At 40.8% G+C, this 15,649-nt stretch overlaps 1 protein-coding gene and 1 pseudogene across 1 annotated transcript; both read right to left on the minus strand.

Moving 5' to 3' along the window:
* Positions 1-951: 951 nt before the first annotated feature.
* On the minus strand, positions 952-14,047 carry LOC109761452 (nardilysin-like). The gene is made up of 19 exons (XM_020320266.4): positions 13,588-14,047; positions 13,188-13,263; positions 12,960-13,006; positions 11,631-11,743; positions 11,457-11,530; positions 11,258-11,353; positions 11,058-11,177; positions 10,727-10,960; positions 10,021-10,169; positions 9,504-9,660; positions 9,272-9,427; positions 8,294-8,670; positions 7,641-7,790; positions 6,694-6,876; positions 6,295-6,498; positions 5,833-5,939; positions 5,094-5,247; positions 4,003-4,124; positions 952-1,728 (listed from the first exon to the last, which is right to left on the minus strand). Exons 1-19 carry the CDS (start codon positions 13,927-13,929, stop codon positions 1,482-1,484), a joined length of 3,108 nt encoding a protein of 1,035 aa, XP_020175855.1. The 5' UTR covers positions 13,930-14,047; the 3' UTR covers positions 952-1,481.
* On the minus strand, positions 2,202-3,528 carry LOC141021304 (uncharacterized; annotated as a pseudogene).
* Positions 14,048-15,649: the final 1,602 nt, after the last annotated feature.

Consider the following 15,649-nt stretch of genomic DNA (forward strand, 5'->3'; position numbering starts at 1 on the left):
TGCATAGTTGCTTAATTTGTGGTAGTTAAGCTTCCTTCATTTAATAATTTAGCTACTAAACTCTTTCATGCATGGGTGAACTTGCTTTATTTAAGTGTTTTACCTAGGTTCGCGTGCTTGGCATTGGTTCATCTTCGGTCATCAAACTCATCTCTCTTCTCTTAATTGACTCGTTACATCATATCTTTTTGCCAACATAACAGTCTTAGCACATGTATCATGTGGAGCATTGGGTTAGCCGGTGCATCACGGCCAAGGCGATGGCGAAGAATAAGTTCGAAAGCAGGCTGCCCATTTCCCACCGACGCATCTGGTCAATGCGCGTGTGTGCTCGGCGTGCCATGCCAGGTGCCAAGCTGCTTGCTTGTTCCCGAGCTTAAGCCGTGTACGTAGACCGCCATCGTGGACTCATGGGCGCATGGACCTGTTGCGAGAAACAACTGCTGCAGGCGGCTGCTACAAGGATTTCCTCGCAATCTGTAGCCGTCATTCTGGTGCTAGCCACACGAGCTATGGGCTGATGGCGACCAGATTCCGATGGGGCATTTCTAGATAGAGCGGCAATTACATTTGATTTAGATTTGGGATATGGCCATATGTGTAAAGTACAATGTTTGACCTACATGTTAGTGTAAAGAGAGAAAATTGCTCGACAGCCCTCGAACAACATTCATGCATTTTTATTTTTATTTTTTACAGCAAGCAACGCTCATGTATGTGTAGCCAAGGAAACCTGGATGAAATCACATGGCACACTGGATGAGCTCAACTCATGTTTTGATTGTCAGCACACGTGTCATCAGGGAAAAAACACATTAGGTCATGAATGGAAAACGAGTTAAGCTTGGAGAAGATCTGAGATTCTGAACTATTATTGTCAGCATTGCATATGTTTGAGAAAGAAAAGAAACTATATTAGTTACTGGATGAAAACAAGGTAATATTGGAGGATAGCCGAAATTTAAGCTGTTGTTGAGCTTATATAAAGAAAAATGAAATTCAGTAGCAATTCCACCTATCTTGACAAATCATACAATATAAAGTAAAAAAAATAGAAGATCCACAATATTGATTAACTGAGGCCACATAGGTGGAAGATTACATTTTCTGGGTACAAGTTGAAGAAAGCCGCACTTACTAGTTCAAAAATGAGGTGCATGCTGCACTATAAAACACTATACTAAATCTTACCAGCAGAAGAATACCCTTTAATACCGAATGGATGCTCATCAATTTACAAGCTGCAGACCAATTAATGAATGTGGTGGATTTTCTGTAGATGATTGTTTTATGTATCAACTATGGTACAGGGATGCTCTTGCAGCTTGGTGGAGGCAGCCACACAAATGATTTTCTGTAGATGATGTATCAACTATGGTAAGAGATGCACAAGCTGCAGCCACACAAATGATACATAGCCATCTGATCTTCGGAGATGATCCTATGTAGGCATTGTACCAAACAAACAGGATCCACTTCCCTCAGCAGAGGCTCGGATAAAATTGGGAAGAACCCTTCAAGGATTCAACATCATCAATTGCAGTCCATGACTGCTCTTGCAGCTTGGCAGCCTCAGCAATATCCGAGTTGCAACCATACACATGTATTGCCAATCGTCTACGTGTTGGAGAAGATGATCTTATGTAGGCATTGTACCAACTGATGACGTCCTCCTTCCCAACTGTCCTTAGCTCTTCAGCTTCCAGTTTTGACATATCAAACATATACCTATAAATGGATTTTTTGCACAACGTGAGACTATATGAGGGATGAAAGGATACATGAAGCATTAATCAAATCCATCAGTAAAGAACGGAAGTAAAGTACTCACGTGATCCATGACATATTATTTGAAACTACATGCAGCTCAAAATATTTGTCAGGTTGCACATGGGTTTCTTTTGCCCAAGTGACCAAAGTTAAAAATTCTGCAGATTATGAGACATCGCTGCTTTTATAAGCAGTACTTCGTATTACAAAAGTGAAACATGCAGAAACACTGGTTACCAAGCTAAATGAAAAAATAACTGGTCATTTCCAACTAGTTCCCGGCCAGTAATTGGCCTGCGGCTTTATGGCAATTTGTTATCAGCACACGGCCTGGATAATTTGTACCCATAACTGAATGAACGGTTAAAAGTCCAGTATGTCCACATAACACTACAACAACAACAACAACAACAACAACAACAACAAAGCCTTTAGTCCCAAACAAGTTGGGGTAGGCTAGAGGTGAAACCCATGGAATTGGACCGAAAAAAGCCATTCAGCTTCGTTATCGATTAGGTATCAGTGGGAACATCAAGATGAATGAGTTAACTAAGTATCAGATCGACCAAATTGAACAAATGATAGCTCAAGATCATGTTGTTCATTGGGAATTGAAGAGGGGAGAACGAGCAGACATCGAACGATTAATTTCTATTTCTCATTATCGTGGAATTCAAGATCTCGCAACCAACTCATGACTCTGGCACATGGATAGCAAGCTTCACGCACCCCTGTCCATAGCTAGCTCTTTGGTGATACTCCAATCCTTCAGGTCTCTCTTAACGGACTCCTCCCATGTCAAATTCAGTCTACCCCGCCCTCTTTTGACATTCTCCACACGCTTTAGCCGTCCACTATGCACTGGAGCTTCTGGAGGCCTGCGCTGAATATACCCAAACCATCTCAGACGATGTTGGACAAGCTTCTCTTCAATTGGTGCTACCCCAACTCTATCTCGTATATCATCATTCCGGACTCGATCCTTCCTCGTGTGGCCACACATCCATCTCAACATACGCATCTCCGCCACACCTAACTGTTGAACATGTCGCCTTTTAGTCGGCCAACACTCAGCGCCATACAACATTGCGGGTCAAACCGCCATCCTGTAGAACTTGCCTTTTAGCTTTTGTGGCACTCTCTTGTCACAGAGAATGCCAGAAGCTTGGCGCCACTTCATCCATCCGGCTTTGATTCGATGGTTCACATCTTCATCAATAACCCCATCCTCCTGCAGCATTGACCCCAAATACCGAAAGGTGTCCTTCTGGGGTACCACCTGGCCATCAAGGCTAACCTCCTCCTCCTCACACCTAGTAGTACTGAAACCGCACATCATGTACTCGGTTTTAGTTCTACTAAGCCTGAACCCTTTCGATTCCAAGGTTTGTCTCCATAACTCTAACTTCCTATTTACCCCCGTCCGACTATCGTCAACTAGCACCACATCATCCGCAAAGAGCATACACCATGGGATATCTCCTTGTATATCCCTTGTGACCTCATCCATCACCAATGCAAAAAGATAAGGGCTCAAAGCTGACCCCTGATGCAGTCCTATCTTAATCGGGAAGTCATCAGTGTCAGACACCACTTGTTCGAACACTTGTCACAACATTATCGTACATGTCCTTGATGAGGGTAATGTACTTTGCTGGGACACTGTGTTTCTCTAAGGCCCACCACATGACATTCCGCGGTATCTTATCATAGGCCTTCTCCAAGTCAATGAACACCATATGCAAGTCCACATAACACTAATCGGTATATTTTCAGTTTTGAAAGTTTTGTGCTGCCTAGGACGGTTTGGCTGAAATTCAAACCAGCTCAGCAAGGGTTCGATGGCAAAATGGTTTATACCACGTCATGCATTGCATCGTAGAATGGTGAGGAGGTGCTCGTGATAAAGCACTCTACATACTATTGTAGCAAGGAAAGAGGAAGAGGAAGGGTTCCACTGTTTATACATAACCATACTAACACCACATTAAAATATGTGGCATGGGTTTAATTTTGTAGGTTGAGTGGTCAGACCCAACCCATGAACACCCATAGTCCTGATCTCAAACGATTCAGCCTTAGGTAGATATACTACCTCCGTCTCAAAATATAAGACGTTTTTGTAGGCTAAACTAGCCTACAAAAACGACTTTTATTTTGAGACGGACTATTTAATTCGTTTCACATAAGTTCTAAATGATGCATAGACATGTAGCAGGAAAGAAGTTATACCTTTTGTCGGTAATTTGCGACCAGTAATCACCAGTTTGATAGCTAAGGGAAGGATCCTTCTCGAGTTTTTGAGCTATTAGCCCACTCTTGTGATGCTCAAAAGTCTCCTCCTCAAGCCCATCCTTCAAAGCACACAGGTATTGACCAAATGTAAGTAATTGTGAGATTACAATTAATTGATTTTTCAGTTTCCATAAATTAACGAAGTTTGTCCACAAAACACAGTATGAAATATAGCGACAGGTAACAATATTTCACTAACAACTTGATGTTTTGAGAATTCAACTTCAACTACAACGGGATCAAGGAAACTCTATGAAAAATAGAATAGGAATTCCAAAAGCTTGAGATATCTTGTGTTTTCCAATTGCATGAACAGCATAAAAATATCAATATAACTGAGAAAAGTTGTATATGGGAATTTCATATTCAAATATGAACATGAATATTTATGTAAGACTTTTTTTTTTCCAGTGAAGACATGGATACATGATTAAAAGAAATGAATACTTTGTTAAGACTACGTAAGTCAAGCAAAGTTCATTTCGAAATATACCATGAAGAAACATCTCAAAGGCAATTTGTTTAGGCATTCTTGCTTAGAATAAAGGTAAATGTCAACAAAGATTAATCAAAACATGAGTGCAGGATTTCCATCAGTCCGAGATAAACATCATTGTGCTGTTACGAGAATAAAATTGATGCACGAAGCATGTCACCAACATCTTAGGGGCTGTTTGGTTCCTAGCAACACGTTGCCACATCTCAAGTTAAGCGAGTTTAACCAAGTTATATAAGTGTTTGGTTTTAACCACGCCTTAGGCGAGATTCCTTTTTGTGACAAATAAGCCCCATGTGTCATAATACACTCAAAAAGTGTGGCAAGATTCTCTTAGACATGCCAAAGTTAGGCAAGTTTAGCAAAAAATGTGTGGCAAAGTATGGAAAAGTTAGCTTCCAGCCAAACAGGCCCTTAGTAGTTAGATAAATATGTTGATTAACATATATTTTCTGTCAGGTCAGGTGCAAGACTATAAGATAGTCTAATAAAATGAAGGGCTAACACAGAAATGTGTAGGAGAGTAGCATACCAGCAAAGCAGACAGACCATCAATAAAGTTATCAATCCTGCTTTGCAGGTAAACAGGGCTATACTTGGAGGACATAACTCGAAAACAATACGCCAGCAGGCGGTAAGTCATCCTTGGACTGGAGTCCACAGTATAACCAAGCTGCTCCTTCGTTCTATCATTGGAATGCCAAGAAAATCAATTATCAAGGTTGTTGCAGAATACAAATAGTAACAAAAGTATGCTCCCTCCCGTAAAAAAAGGTGATCTCCTACAGTTACAAGCAGGCAAAACTATTTTGGTTCTGACCAACTTTGCAAAAAGAAAAAACATTGTGTATAGAACTTATTTTGAAAATAAATCCATAATACTCCAACCACTTCGAAATATGTGCACTTATTTAGGAAAGTGTCTTTTCACAACAATTCTCATTGAGAACATCACAAGTGCACACTTATTTTGGAAAGTGTCTTTTCACAACAATTCTCATTGAGGACATCACAAGTGCTCTAATTGCAATATTTCCACTTTCTACTTGTACTTCAGTACTGTAAAAGAAAGATTAGTGGTTGTAGTAGTATGTCATTTAATAGGAATAGGAGTATGCACAGCCCACTGTAAGTAGTATTTCTAATATTGGGTGCCTCATTGGTTTGTGTGTGAGATGAGCTTGAACAAATACTATGAGTGCTGTATTATGGATCGGACTACACTACTTGGCACTCACACTTTGTCTAGAAAACAAGAAAATAAATTATACCTCAGCTGATCAAAGCAAGGTTCTTCAATGATATTGCTGAAAAGATCTGTAATAGCTCTGAGCCTTGTTGAATCCTTTCCAATGTCTTGCTCGACTGGAAAATAAACCTGACAAGAAGTGGTATATCAGAAGGTTGTCTGATTAACCTAAATTGAAAAATTAAAATAGAAGAGCAGCCTCTTGAGGTACACTTGTGCATGTTTCTTGAGGTTAGGTCGGATGCCTATGCAATATTTCAAAGTGGTTGCATTTCACATAGTAGGCTATTCGACATACATGATACTATCACAGTGAAAATGTTCAGGACCTGGATGCGATTCAACATATAATTTATAATTTAAACAGCATCTAAAGAAACATGCAATAGTGTTATGCTTCAGTAAACTTCTAATAAAATTCTCTAAAAAACCAGTTATAATTCAAACAGCATCTAATAAAACAGGGAACTGGAACATAGCCCACCTCAACCACAGAATTCTCTTCAAGATCATTCTTCACACGTACACTTCTAATAAAATTTGCACCATGAGGAATGCATAGAACTCTTTCACCGTGTCTTGCCTCCACTGACAGTGTCTGGCCTGACAAAGTATTCTGGAATATTTTTGATATATTTATCGCTTCGTCTCCTGACAGGTTGCCATGACATAGGCCCTCGATGTGCAACTGCATGTGTCCAAACAGGAAGTGGTTTCTAAAGTCTAGCAAATGTATACATGATACAAAAAACCATACCATACATTTCCTTATCAGAACCATACTTTCAGCAAAGCATCTTTCGTCTTTTGATATCATTTGACACATGTAAGAACAGGCACCACCAGAAATACTGGAGAAATAAAGAGCATTTGTTATCCTTACCTGAGAAAGGAGCTCTGGAACAAATGCTGCCAGATCTGAAAAGGTTAAAGTCGCAAGAACTTTCAATTTTTCATTGACGTCCCAGAATATTTGACGCAAGAACTGTAGCCTCAAGTAGGTGGAATGGCTCATAGGTTTCATATTCGTGTTTCTGTAAGCTCTTTCCAAGTCCTCCTTGATGACCTAATGAGTGCATAATAAAGCAATATATAAATACTAAGGTGCAGAAGTTTATGGATGGTTATGTGTTTTCTTGAACTACGTTCTCCATATGTTAACAACTAGCGAGGTGAATACCAAAAGAAACTGTATAAGCCAGTCAAATAGCTGGTTAGGCTGCAATCAATTCATGCGCTTCTCTCACTGGAGGGTAACTATGTCAATTAATAAGACAGAAAAAATACAGTATAGGATCAAAGGAATGCATTGTTTGCCTAATCTGATTATGTCAACAATTATTACAAGAAAAGTCACTTAAGTTATCCATTTTTGTGGAGGACGTTAAAGGAAAAGGGTACAGAACACAAAATTTAAAATCCACACAAACATAAGAAATATTCTTTCACGTTGTCACACTTATATTTTGAAATAATCTGATTATATCAATAATTACAAGAAAAATCATCATTGAGTTTGCCATTTTTGTGGTGGACGTTAAAGGAAAAGGTACAGAACACAAAATTTAAATCCACGCAAACGTAAGAAATATTCTTTCACGTTGTCACACTTATATTTCGAAATAATCTATCATGTGTTCAGCACAAAATTTAAAATCCACGCAAACATAAGAAATATTCTCTCACGTTGTCACACTTATATTTTGAAATAATCTATCATGTGTTCAGCACAAAATTTAAAATGCACGCAAACATAAGAAATATTCTTTCAAGTTGTCACACTTATATTTCGAAATAATCAATCATGTGTTCAGCATAAAGATACATTACCTCAAACCTATCTATCTTTGGAGAAAAGGATTGAGAAGCAGCCAAGATGTGGGACAGCAGGATGGCCAGCTTGTCATTGTAACCATAAAGCTTTAGCTCAAGGTTGCTACCAACGACAGATAATGATGTCTCGAGTTTAGCCACGTAAGCCTGGGAGGTTCATAAACCAGTTGCAAGAAATAACTCGATAGGTCAAACCATTTAACAATAGTAGACAATATTGTAGATACTGTGATTTCAAAATAAATAATATTGCAAATACTAAAAAGAGGGGAACATGGACAAAAGTTCTGATATCTGATCGGAAAAGCAAGACAGCAAGCCGAAACATTGGACAGTAGGTGGCTGGGTTGTATCATTATTACAGCATCTAGGCCTTAGTGAGTAAAACAAGGAACATCGCGAAATAAAATGCATAAATAAAATTTAGTAGTCAACAGATGATTCCTACGCTCGAGTTTTCGCATCAATAACAAAATTTGGATCTGCTGCAAAAGTCAGGTATCTAGCTGACGGTCAAGCCCTGTATTAGATGTAAATCTCAGCCACTCTTGATTAAGTTCAATAATGACAAATATTAGCAGCACCATGAAAATAAAAAAACTATGGTAAGCTCATAAAACAGGCATTGAAACAAATTCAATAATACCCACCTGATAGAGGACCTCATTTAGCTCATCTTTAAGAAGGTTTGCAAACAGATCTGTAAGAACAGAGTTTCTGAGGCTGCTGCAGCCATCCTTGACAGAGATCAAAAAGTATGCATTGGCACGAGGAACATTAAATGTAATATCCATCTTGTGCCAGAGCTTTATGAATGGTTCATCCACAATACATCGAGGATTATCATCGTTTGAGGATTTAGGAATGCTAGCATTCCGCAGACTGAAGTCCCCTGGGATGTATTCATTCTTCCGAGGTAAATGAAAATTACCGTCTATCTCCACAGGATTTCTCCAGCTTTCAATCAAAGATGACGGAATATCTTCTTCAATGTACTGTGAACCAAACCATGGTTCACATCTAATGGCTGCAGGAAACAGACTGCATTAGAAATGCAAAACCATGAAACAATCAGGCATGATATGCAGTTGAACAAACTGTGACTTGGTCCCTGTCTCATAGTTAGAATTCTAACTCTCCACAGCATGTGGGGTAAACAATATGTCAAATTAAGCCCTCCAAAGCCAACAAGCTGTTACTTCATATAATTCCACAAACAGAATGAGTTTCATCTATGGAAATTGTATGGCTAGGCCAAAGCATGAATTATTATTATTACTACTACTACTATTATTATTACTACTACATATCATACCAGAATATAGCTATAATTATGAAAAAAGGATTCCCGTGCTTTTATACACTACATTAAGGAGAAAAAAATAATAATGATGATCACAAGATGAGGCATCTCATTTTACTAGTACAATAGTTAGCAATATTGAGTCATGATTCAACAAACGAGCATCAAATGTTGAAATAACAGTGTTGGCTTGAAACTTCAAACAACTCGCATCATATGTGGCACAAGTCTAGTGTTCACGAGTCTGGCATAGGAACATTGTGCATTAACCAGACCCCCCCCCCCCCCCCCCCCAAAAAAAAGACTGGCAAGATGGACTGCTTACCTTGGGACTGTTTATCAAATGATCTGCTAAGTATGTCAACTCTCATGTTGTCTGGATGAAAAAAGCTCAGAACATGCTTGACTAACTCTGGCTCCCATCCCTCATAAATATATTCTCCAGAAATTATGTGTTTTTCAGAATAAAATAGCATATTTTCTGCAAAGTAGAATTTAAGTAAGCCCTGCATCCATCATAAACAAATTAAGCGAAACAAGATGGAAAAGGTGATGACCTGCAAGATCTACAACATAATCATCTGGAGGTTGCTCTTCTGCAAATCTGAATTCCATGTACCCAATGTCCTGAAGTTCCTTAAATATCCATTCTTGCGGCTCAGACTGCTTAAGTAAATTTATATATTGGTACACAGCTGTAATGACCTCGAAGAGCTGCAAAAGCATTCCATGTCAGAAAATGTATTATTGTGCTTCCCTAGGAAGTAAAATAGTAAGAGACATGTGAATGCAAGAATTATCAAAAGATTGGATGAATTGCCGCTAGTTATAAATTTTCTGATGAATATTAGTCTCAACAATGTTTGGCAGCCAACTTCATGGAAGAAAATGATGCCAACTACAATCAATCACATGTTCCTTAGCAGAAGGCATTTGCTGGTAGTTGTTAACTACGACAGTTCCGCAAAAATGATGTAAAGAATAAAACACTTTGATGCGAGGAGAAAAGGAGTTTCAACCAACAAAGATACTAAGATAAAACAAGAAAGGCAAGCATCGTATGAACCTGCATACATTTTTAAGTCCAGAATCAGAAAGGCGGATAGACATCTCAAAGATATAGGCATACGAGGATCGTTGTGTTCCTCCAGTGCCAACGCCAGCACTCAATGTGCTAGCCCAACCTTTAGCTTTCAAAAAATATAGCAAGCTTCCCTTGCCCTCTGAAAATAGAAACAAAATGGTCAGACGCTAAATGGCAGGGCGTGATTACATGAGATGAAACTTCTGCATGCTCCAAATCAACAATAAACAAAGATAGCAACCAGAATTGGAATCTATTCAAAAATAAATTGTCTTTATTATGCAAAAAGTTTTGTAAAGATGCTGTTCTGCAAAGAGTACATAAGTTACCAGAGGTTAACACAAAATAAGATAACCCTGAGTTAAGAATAGAAGGACATTTCAGCAAATCGCTTCAGGTGAGGGCATAAACAGCACAGCCCACAAGGGGACAATGCATAAGAATTTATATTCAATCAGGTAATCCAACTGATACAATCATATTAAATAAATGTGAATTTGTTGTCAGGATTTGAACCTACAGGGAAGAAGGGCTACCATTAAACAGCCTGAAACCCCTTGAAAGAAGAAAACATGATGAAAAAAATATTTGAAGGGCGAATCAACTGCATGCTTAGTATTCAACCATTGATTAAATGTACAGCACCTGAACGGAACAGCAAAAGGTTACAGCTATAGGTACGCAGGAGTTATTTACCATGACCAAGGAGATGTGCCAAGTAATCTTCTGGTTTCTTCATGTATTCCTTGTGCAGGCAAGGAAGTGTCCATGACAGGAAAAGACTGTGAACATCTCTGACAGCCTCTAGCTTATAAAGTTTACCAGATTTCCAGAAAGGCATATCAGTTTTTGGACTTATTTCTAACAGAGGACCAGCTTTAACTTCACTGAATAGCTCCATGGTCCAGGCTTCTAGAGTGTCAAGGGGTTCTGAAACAAATGAACCATACAGATAATTAATAGCAAAAGAAGAGCATGAATTCATTTATTTAGTGAACATACAATTAAAATAGGTAACCAGCCTCACCTCCCCCAATTATAACTAGCTTCATCATCCCTCCATGATAGTTACTCATGTACATTTGCAAAATCTCTTCCCTTAGATTGATTCCACTGCCCATTGCATTCGACAAGCTTTTCTTGTTTCCTACAGATAATCTCAAAAGTTCAGCCCCAGTATAATTCAATGGATATCACGATATTAAAATAACCAAATGATAAGCATACCCCAGGTAAATCTATTCAATGGGTGCCCTTGAGAGCAAGTATGGGACTGCAGTTGGTAAAGGCGGCAGCTATCGCTTTGCAGAACTTGATTGAACTCTAACATAAGATAATAGTTGAAGCAACAAAGTTATGCATAATTTAGACAGTGAAGCAATAACTAGCAGTCGTTACTGGTTAGACAGAAAGGAAAAACACATACCTGAGTCTACTGCTAATATCTCGCGGTCCATAGCTTCAGCCTTAACAAGAGGTGATACAAAGAACTGAGAAAATCTAAGCATGGAATCAAAACCATGTATTAGTATAAACCTGAACTCAGCATTTATGTTACAGACTAAGAATAATAGAATGAAGAAAAGCAAATGATAACTACCTGTCTAAGGCTCCCTTTAGATACTCCCGATTGACCTCAAAATGATAGCATGTGTACTCAGTTTCGGTAAAAGCATTGGATGAGCCACCATGTTTGGACAGGTAACTGTCATACTACATAAGAATATTTATCAAATTGCTATAAAAGCATTCACCAAATCTACAAAATTAAGATCTTCATTAACAAATTACTAGGAAATGTAACATATTGCAAATGTAAGACAAAGCAAGTTTGCATGCGAGACAAATGGAATATAAAAGCTCAAGGACTATGTGAATCATTGTAGCATGGGTACTGTGCAAGCAGACCAGCACTGGACCTGTCATGGTGGACAAAGGGCTGCTAAATTTCGGCTAGCTGCGATGTAGCAGCCCACTATAGCCCTATGATGTGCAGCATCAAGTACTATATTGGCACTTATAAACAAAGATGTTTCAGGTTTTTGTCTGAGCCCTAACACAAGGCAAGTTTATATTTTATTCTTATGCTTCATTAGTATGTCACTCCGTCGTTTCTGTCTATAAGGTGTATTTTGTGCCGACTCCGGCCGTCCCCCGCTGCCCGCCAAGGTCACGCGCAACACGCACGAGACCCCCGCGACCACCATTGAGCCGCGGCTCTGTGCCAAGCTCTAGGTGCTTGGGCAGCTCGGCGCTGCCGGAGTGGGCCGCAGCCCTGGCTCCCCTCCGCCCCTGGGTCCCTCCCGATGCCTTTGCTAGCCATCCGGCGACCTTCTCGGCCCCGGCAAGCTCCACCACCCGAAATCAAGGTCGGTGCCCCTTAAGTGTTCGACAGAATCCCCCCAAGGTATTTTGTTTGTTTTTTTTGGAAATTGTGTTGAGTTTCGGATTGTGGATTGATGAACCATATAATAATTAAGTACTGTTTGTGTTTTATTTGTTATTTGACATGAGTTTAATATTATTCGAATTAGAAGCTTAAAATTTAGGTATCCAGTTTTCAGGTCGGATGTAAAAGCAGAAAAAAAATTGGCTACCTAAATCTTCTCTCTCCTCCTAAAAAACTGGATTTAGTAGCAACATTTTTAGTCTGCTGTTGGAGATGCTCTTAGTCTAGTAACCACATAGGTCAGGTTTTGACAAATATAGCAGAGTATCATCATGTATATCACCACTATACGCTGTGCACTGCCAAAATGCTTCAATATTTTTCTACCGAAACAACATTGATCCAAGCGGAGCATGTGATGGTAATTGAAATAAGGAAAAAGGACAATAAAAACACACATAACTTTCTCAGACACGGCTAATCTCAGGGTTGACTCACAGAACAGAAGAAGGGACGTAAAAGCATAGACATTGTACAAACCTCGTTTTCATCTGGAAAAACAGAGCTCCCCATAAAAAGCATGTGCTCTGCAGAAATTCAGCACACTCTGATATTACTATAAGCTAGAGCGTACATATCATCAGACTAGTTCCCTCCAACTTTTGGATAGCATCGAACAGAAGGCTTAGTAGTTTTAAGCTTTTAACTGATGCATATGATCAGCCATAATACAAGATAGGTAAAACAAAGATGACAATGATTGCATACCTAGAAAATGAGCCAAGCCCTGTGCCTTTGGAGGGTCCGCAAAACTGCCCATTCCAACACACACTGCAGCAGCAGCCTGAAATTCGATGTGTCATGTAAGAAAAATTAAAACCAAACATCAAACTTGCAACAGGCAGCAATACTCGCGGCTATCCTGAACCAGTCCGTCAAGCTAGCAATTGGTTCTAACCACTTCGACACACGAATTATTTTCAACAGTTCAATTTACATTCCATCGGTTATGATCCACATGTCTGATCGTTGTCAGTGCCACTATAGATCCAGCTAATGTTCATAATAGCAGCATCACGGCCACCACAGAGGAGAGTGATCCAATGTACTAGCAAAATTAGATTGAATAGAACAAGTAGAGGTCTCTAAGGGCAAAACTCGTCGGTACCTTCTTAATGACCGGCTCGGAGCTGCCCTTGTCCTTCTTCCTCTTGGGCTCGCTCCCATCCTCGTCCTCCTCGCCTTCTTCGTCGTCGTCATCCTCCCCATCCTCGTCGCTATATTCTTCGTCATCTTCTTCGTCGTCCTCGTCATCTTCTTCTTCGTCGTCCCCATCGTCCATGTCCACGTCTTCGTTGGGCTTGGGGGCAGGGCCGCCGTCGGCGTAGATCTCGGGGTCGTGGATGAGGAGGGCGCAGAGGCCATTGGCGAGGCGAAGGAGGCGGTAGGAACGGTTGTCGCTGGGGGACTTGACCACCAGCTCGTCGTCGCGCGACACAGCCGCCGCCATCTCGGCCGTCCGCCGCCGCCTTGTAAGTAGATACGAAGGAGGGGGGAGGTGGTGGGAGATAGGCGTTCGGCGGCAGTAGCAGCGCTAGGGATGGCAATGGGTAGGGTATGGGCGGGTACAACCTCCTTCTACCCAAACCCAAACTTTCTATACACACCCACTTCAATATCCATGAGTACAAACTGACACCCATGCCCATACCTATCGGGTATCCTATACCCAATGGGTATCCATTGGATACAATATATAGCATTCAAATTCTTAAGAGTTAGAGAAATGAGTTCAAAATTCAAGTGATCATCATAGAGTAGTATAGCACGTATGTGGCCTCTTCTGATGGGTGGCCTCTTGGAGGCATCAGGGGAGTATGAGCAGCGGTTGGTGGAAGACTGACGTAGTGGAAGGCGGTGGTGGGAATTGGGGATCGCTGGATCGAGTTTTCGACAAGAGTCTGGTAGCAAAGAGTCGATATTTCATCTTTTTGAGGAGTTACATAGGACGTATGAGGAGTGGCGAGCAGGTGATTATGAGCCTATGAACTATGACTTGTTTAAGGAATATGAGATTTAGGGTTGGACCCTATGAGTTGGATGTTAACCCCACATGTTATAGGAGTTATTTTCATTTATTAATTTTTTCTGGGTATCCATTGGGTTACCCATGGGCATAATTTTTTACCCATGCCCTACCCATATATTTTGCGGGTATTGGTACCCATTACCCGTGGGTAGAAAATCTCTTCAAGTCTTGCCCATACCCATTGTTTTCGAGTAGGGTACCCGCGGGTACCCATATCCATGGGCAAAACTGCCATCCCTAAGCAACGCGGGCCTTCTCTCCCTTGTTTCCTTCGTTTATATCTTGGTTTTGTTTATTTAGGGTTACATACGCAGCTTTGGCCTAGTTGTGTCAAGGAATCGCTTCTCTATTTTTTTTTCTTTTTTTTTGCAGGGATCAAGGAATCGCATCTGACGCAAGTGTGTCCCAAACGGGGATTTATACGACCCTACGCCCTTGTTAGCAACCACTGGTATATCTCACGGTTTAGTAGTTCCACTCACGAGTTTAGGTAGCAATGGTGATTACAAGTCTCGATTACACGAATTGGAGAGAAGGAAATGAAGATAGGGAAGAACAGAGAGCAGCCGCCGTCGGGTGCCGTGATCCACCGGATGGGAAGAGCGTTGCCTTCTCCCTGGTAATTGTAGTCTGCGGTGCTCGACGGTCTTCCGATGGGCCAGGCCCATGTATCGGTCCAGGGGCAAGCCCACATACCATCCACGGGAGGGCTCTGACATCCCTCCCTTCTTGAATTCGGCTTGACCCCAAGCCGACACCACCCAGAACCGCCCGGGTCCGATTGCATTTGATAATGCTTGACTTGGTTGCAGTCACGATCGAAGCGAGGGTGTACTTCAACAAAGTAGGAACAGTTGTTGTGGTTGATGGGAGCCCCACCGAAGAAGGTGTCGAGGAAGTAGTCCTTTTCAGCACAGTCGTGGGCGAAGCCAAGAAAGTAGTAATCATGGTCGATAGAGCCTTGCGCGAAGACGACGACAATGGTGATGGTACCCCTCCCTTCTTGAAAATGCCCTTGATTGTACTCCCTCCGTTCCAAAATAAGTGTCTCAGCCTTGGTACAACTTTGCAGTAAAGTTGGTACAAAGTTGAGACACTTATTTTGGGACGGAGGGAGTAGTAGGTAGAGGGAACCACGACC

This window comes from Aegilops tauschii, chromosome 4 (assembly GCF_002575655.3).
Source record: "Aegilops tauschii subsp. strangulata cultivar AL8/78 chromosome 4, Aet v6.0, whole genome shotgun sequence".
Taxonomy (NCBI): Eukaryota; Viridiplantae; Streptophyta; class Magnoliopsida; order Poales; family Poaceae; genus Aegilops; species Aegilops tauschii.

Coding starts and splice junctions, on each gene's coding strand:
- LOC109761452 (XM_020320266.4), bottom strand. CDS start 13,929: ATGGCGGCGGCTGTGTCGCGCGACGACGAGCTGGTGGTCAAGTCCCCC. Junction 13,264..13,587: donor CCGAGCCGGTCATTAAGAAG/GTACCGACGAGT, acceptor ATCGAATTTCAG/GCTGCTGCTGCAGTGTGTGT. Junction 10,170..10,726: donor GGCACATCTCCTTGGTCATG/GTAAATAACTCC, acceptor TTCTATTTTCAG/AGGGCAAGGGAAGCTTGCTA.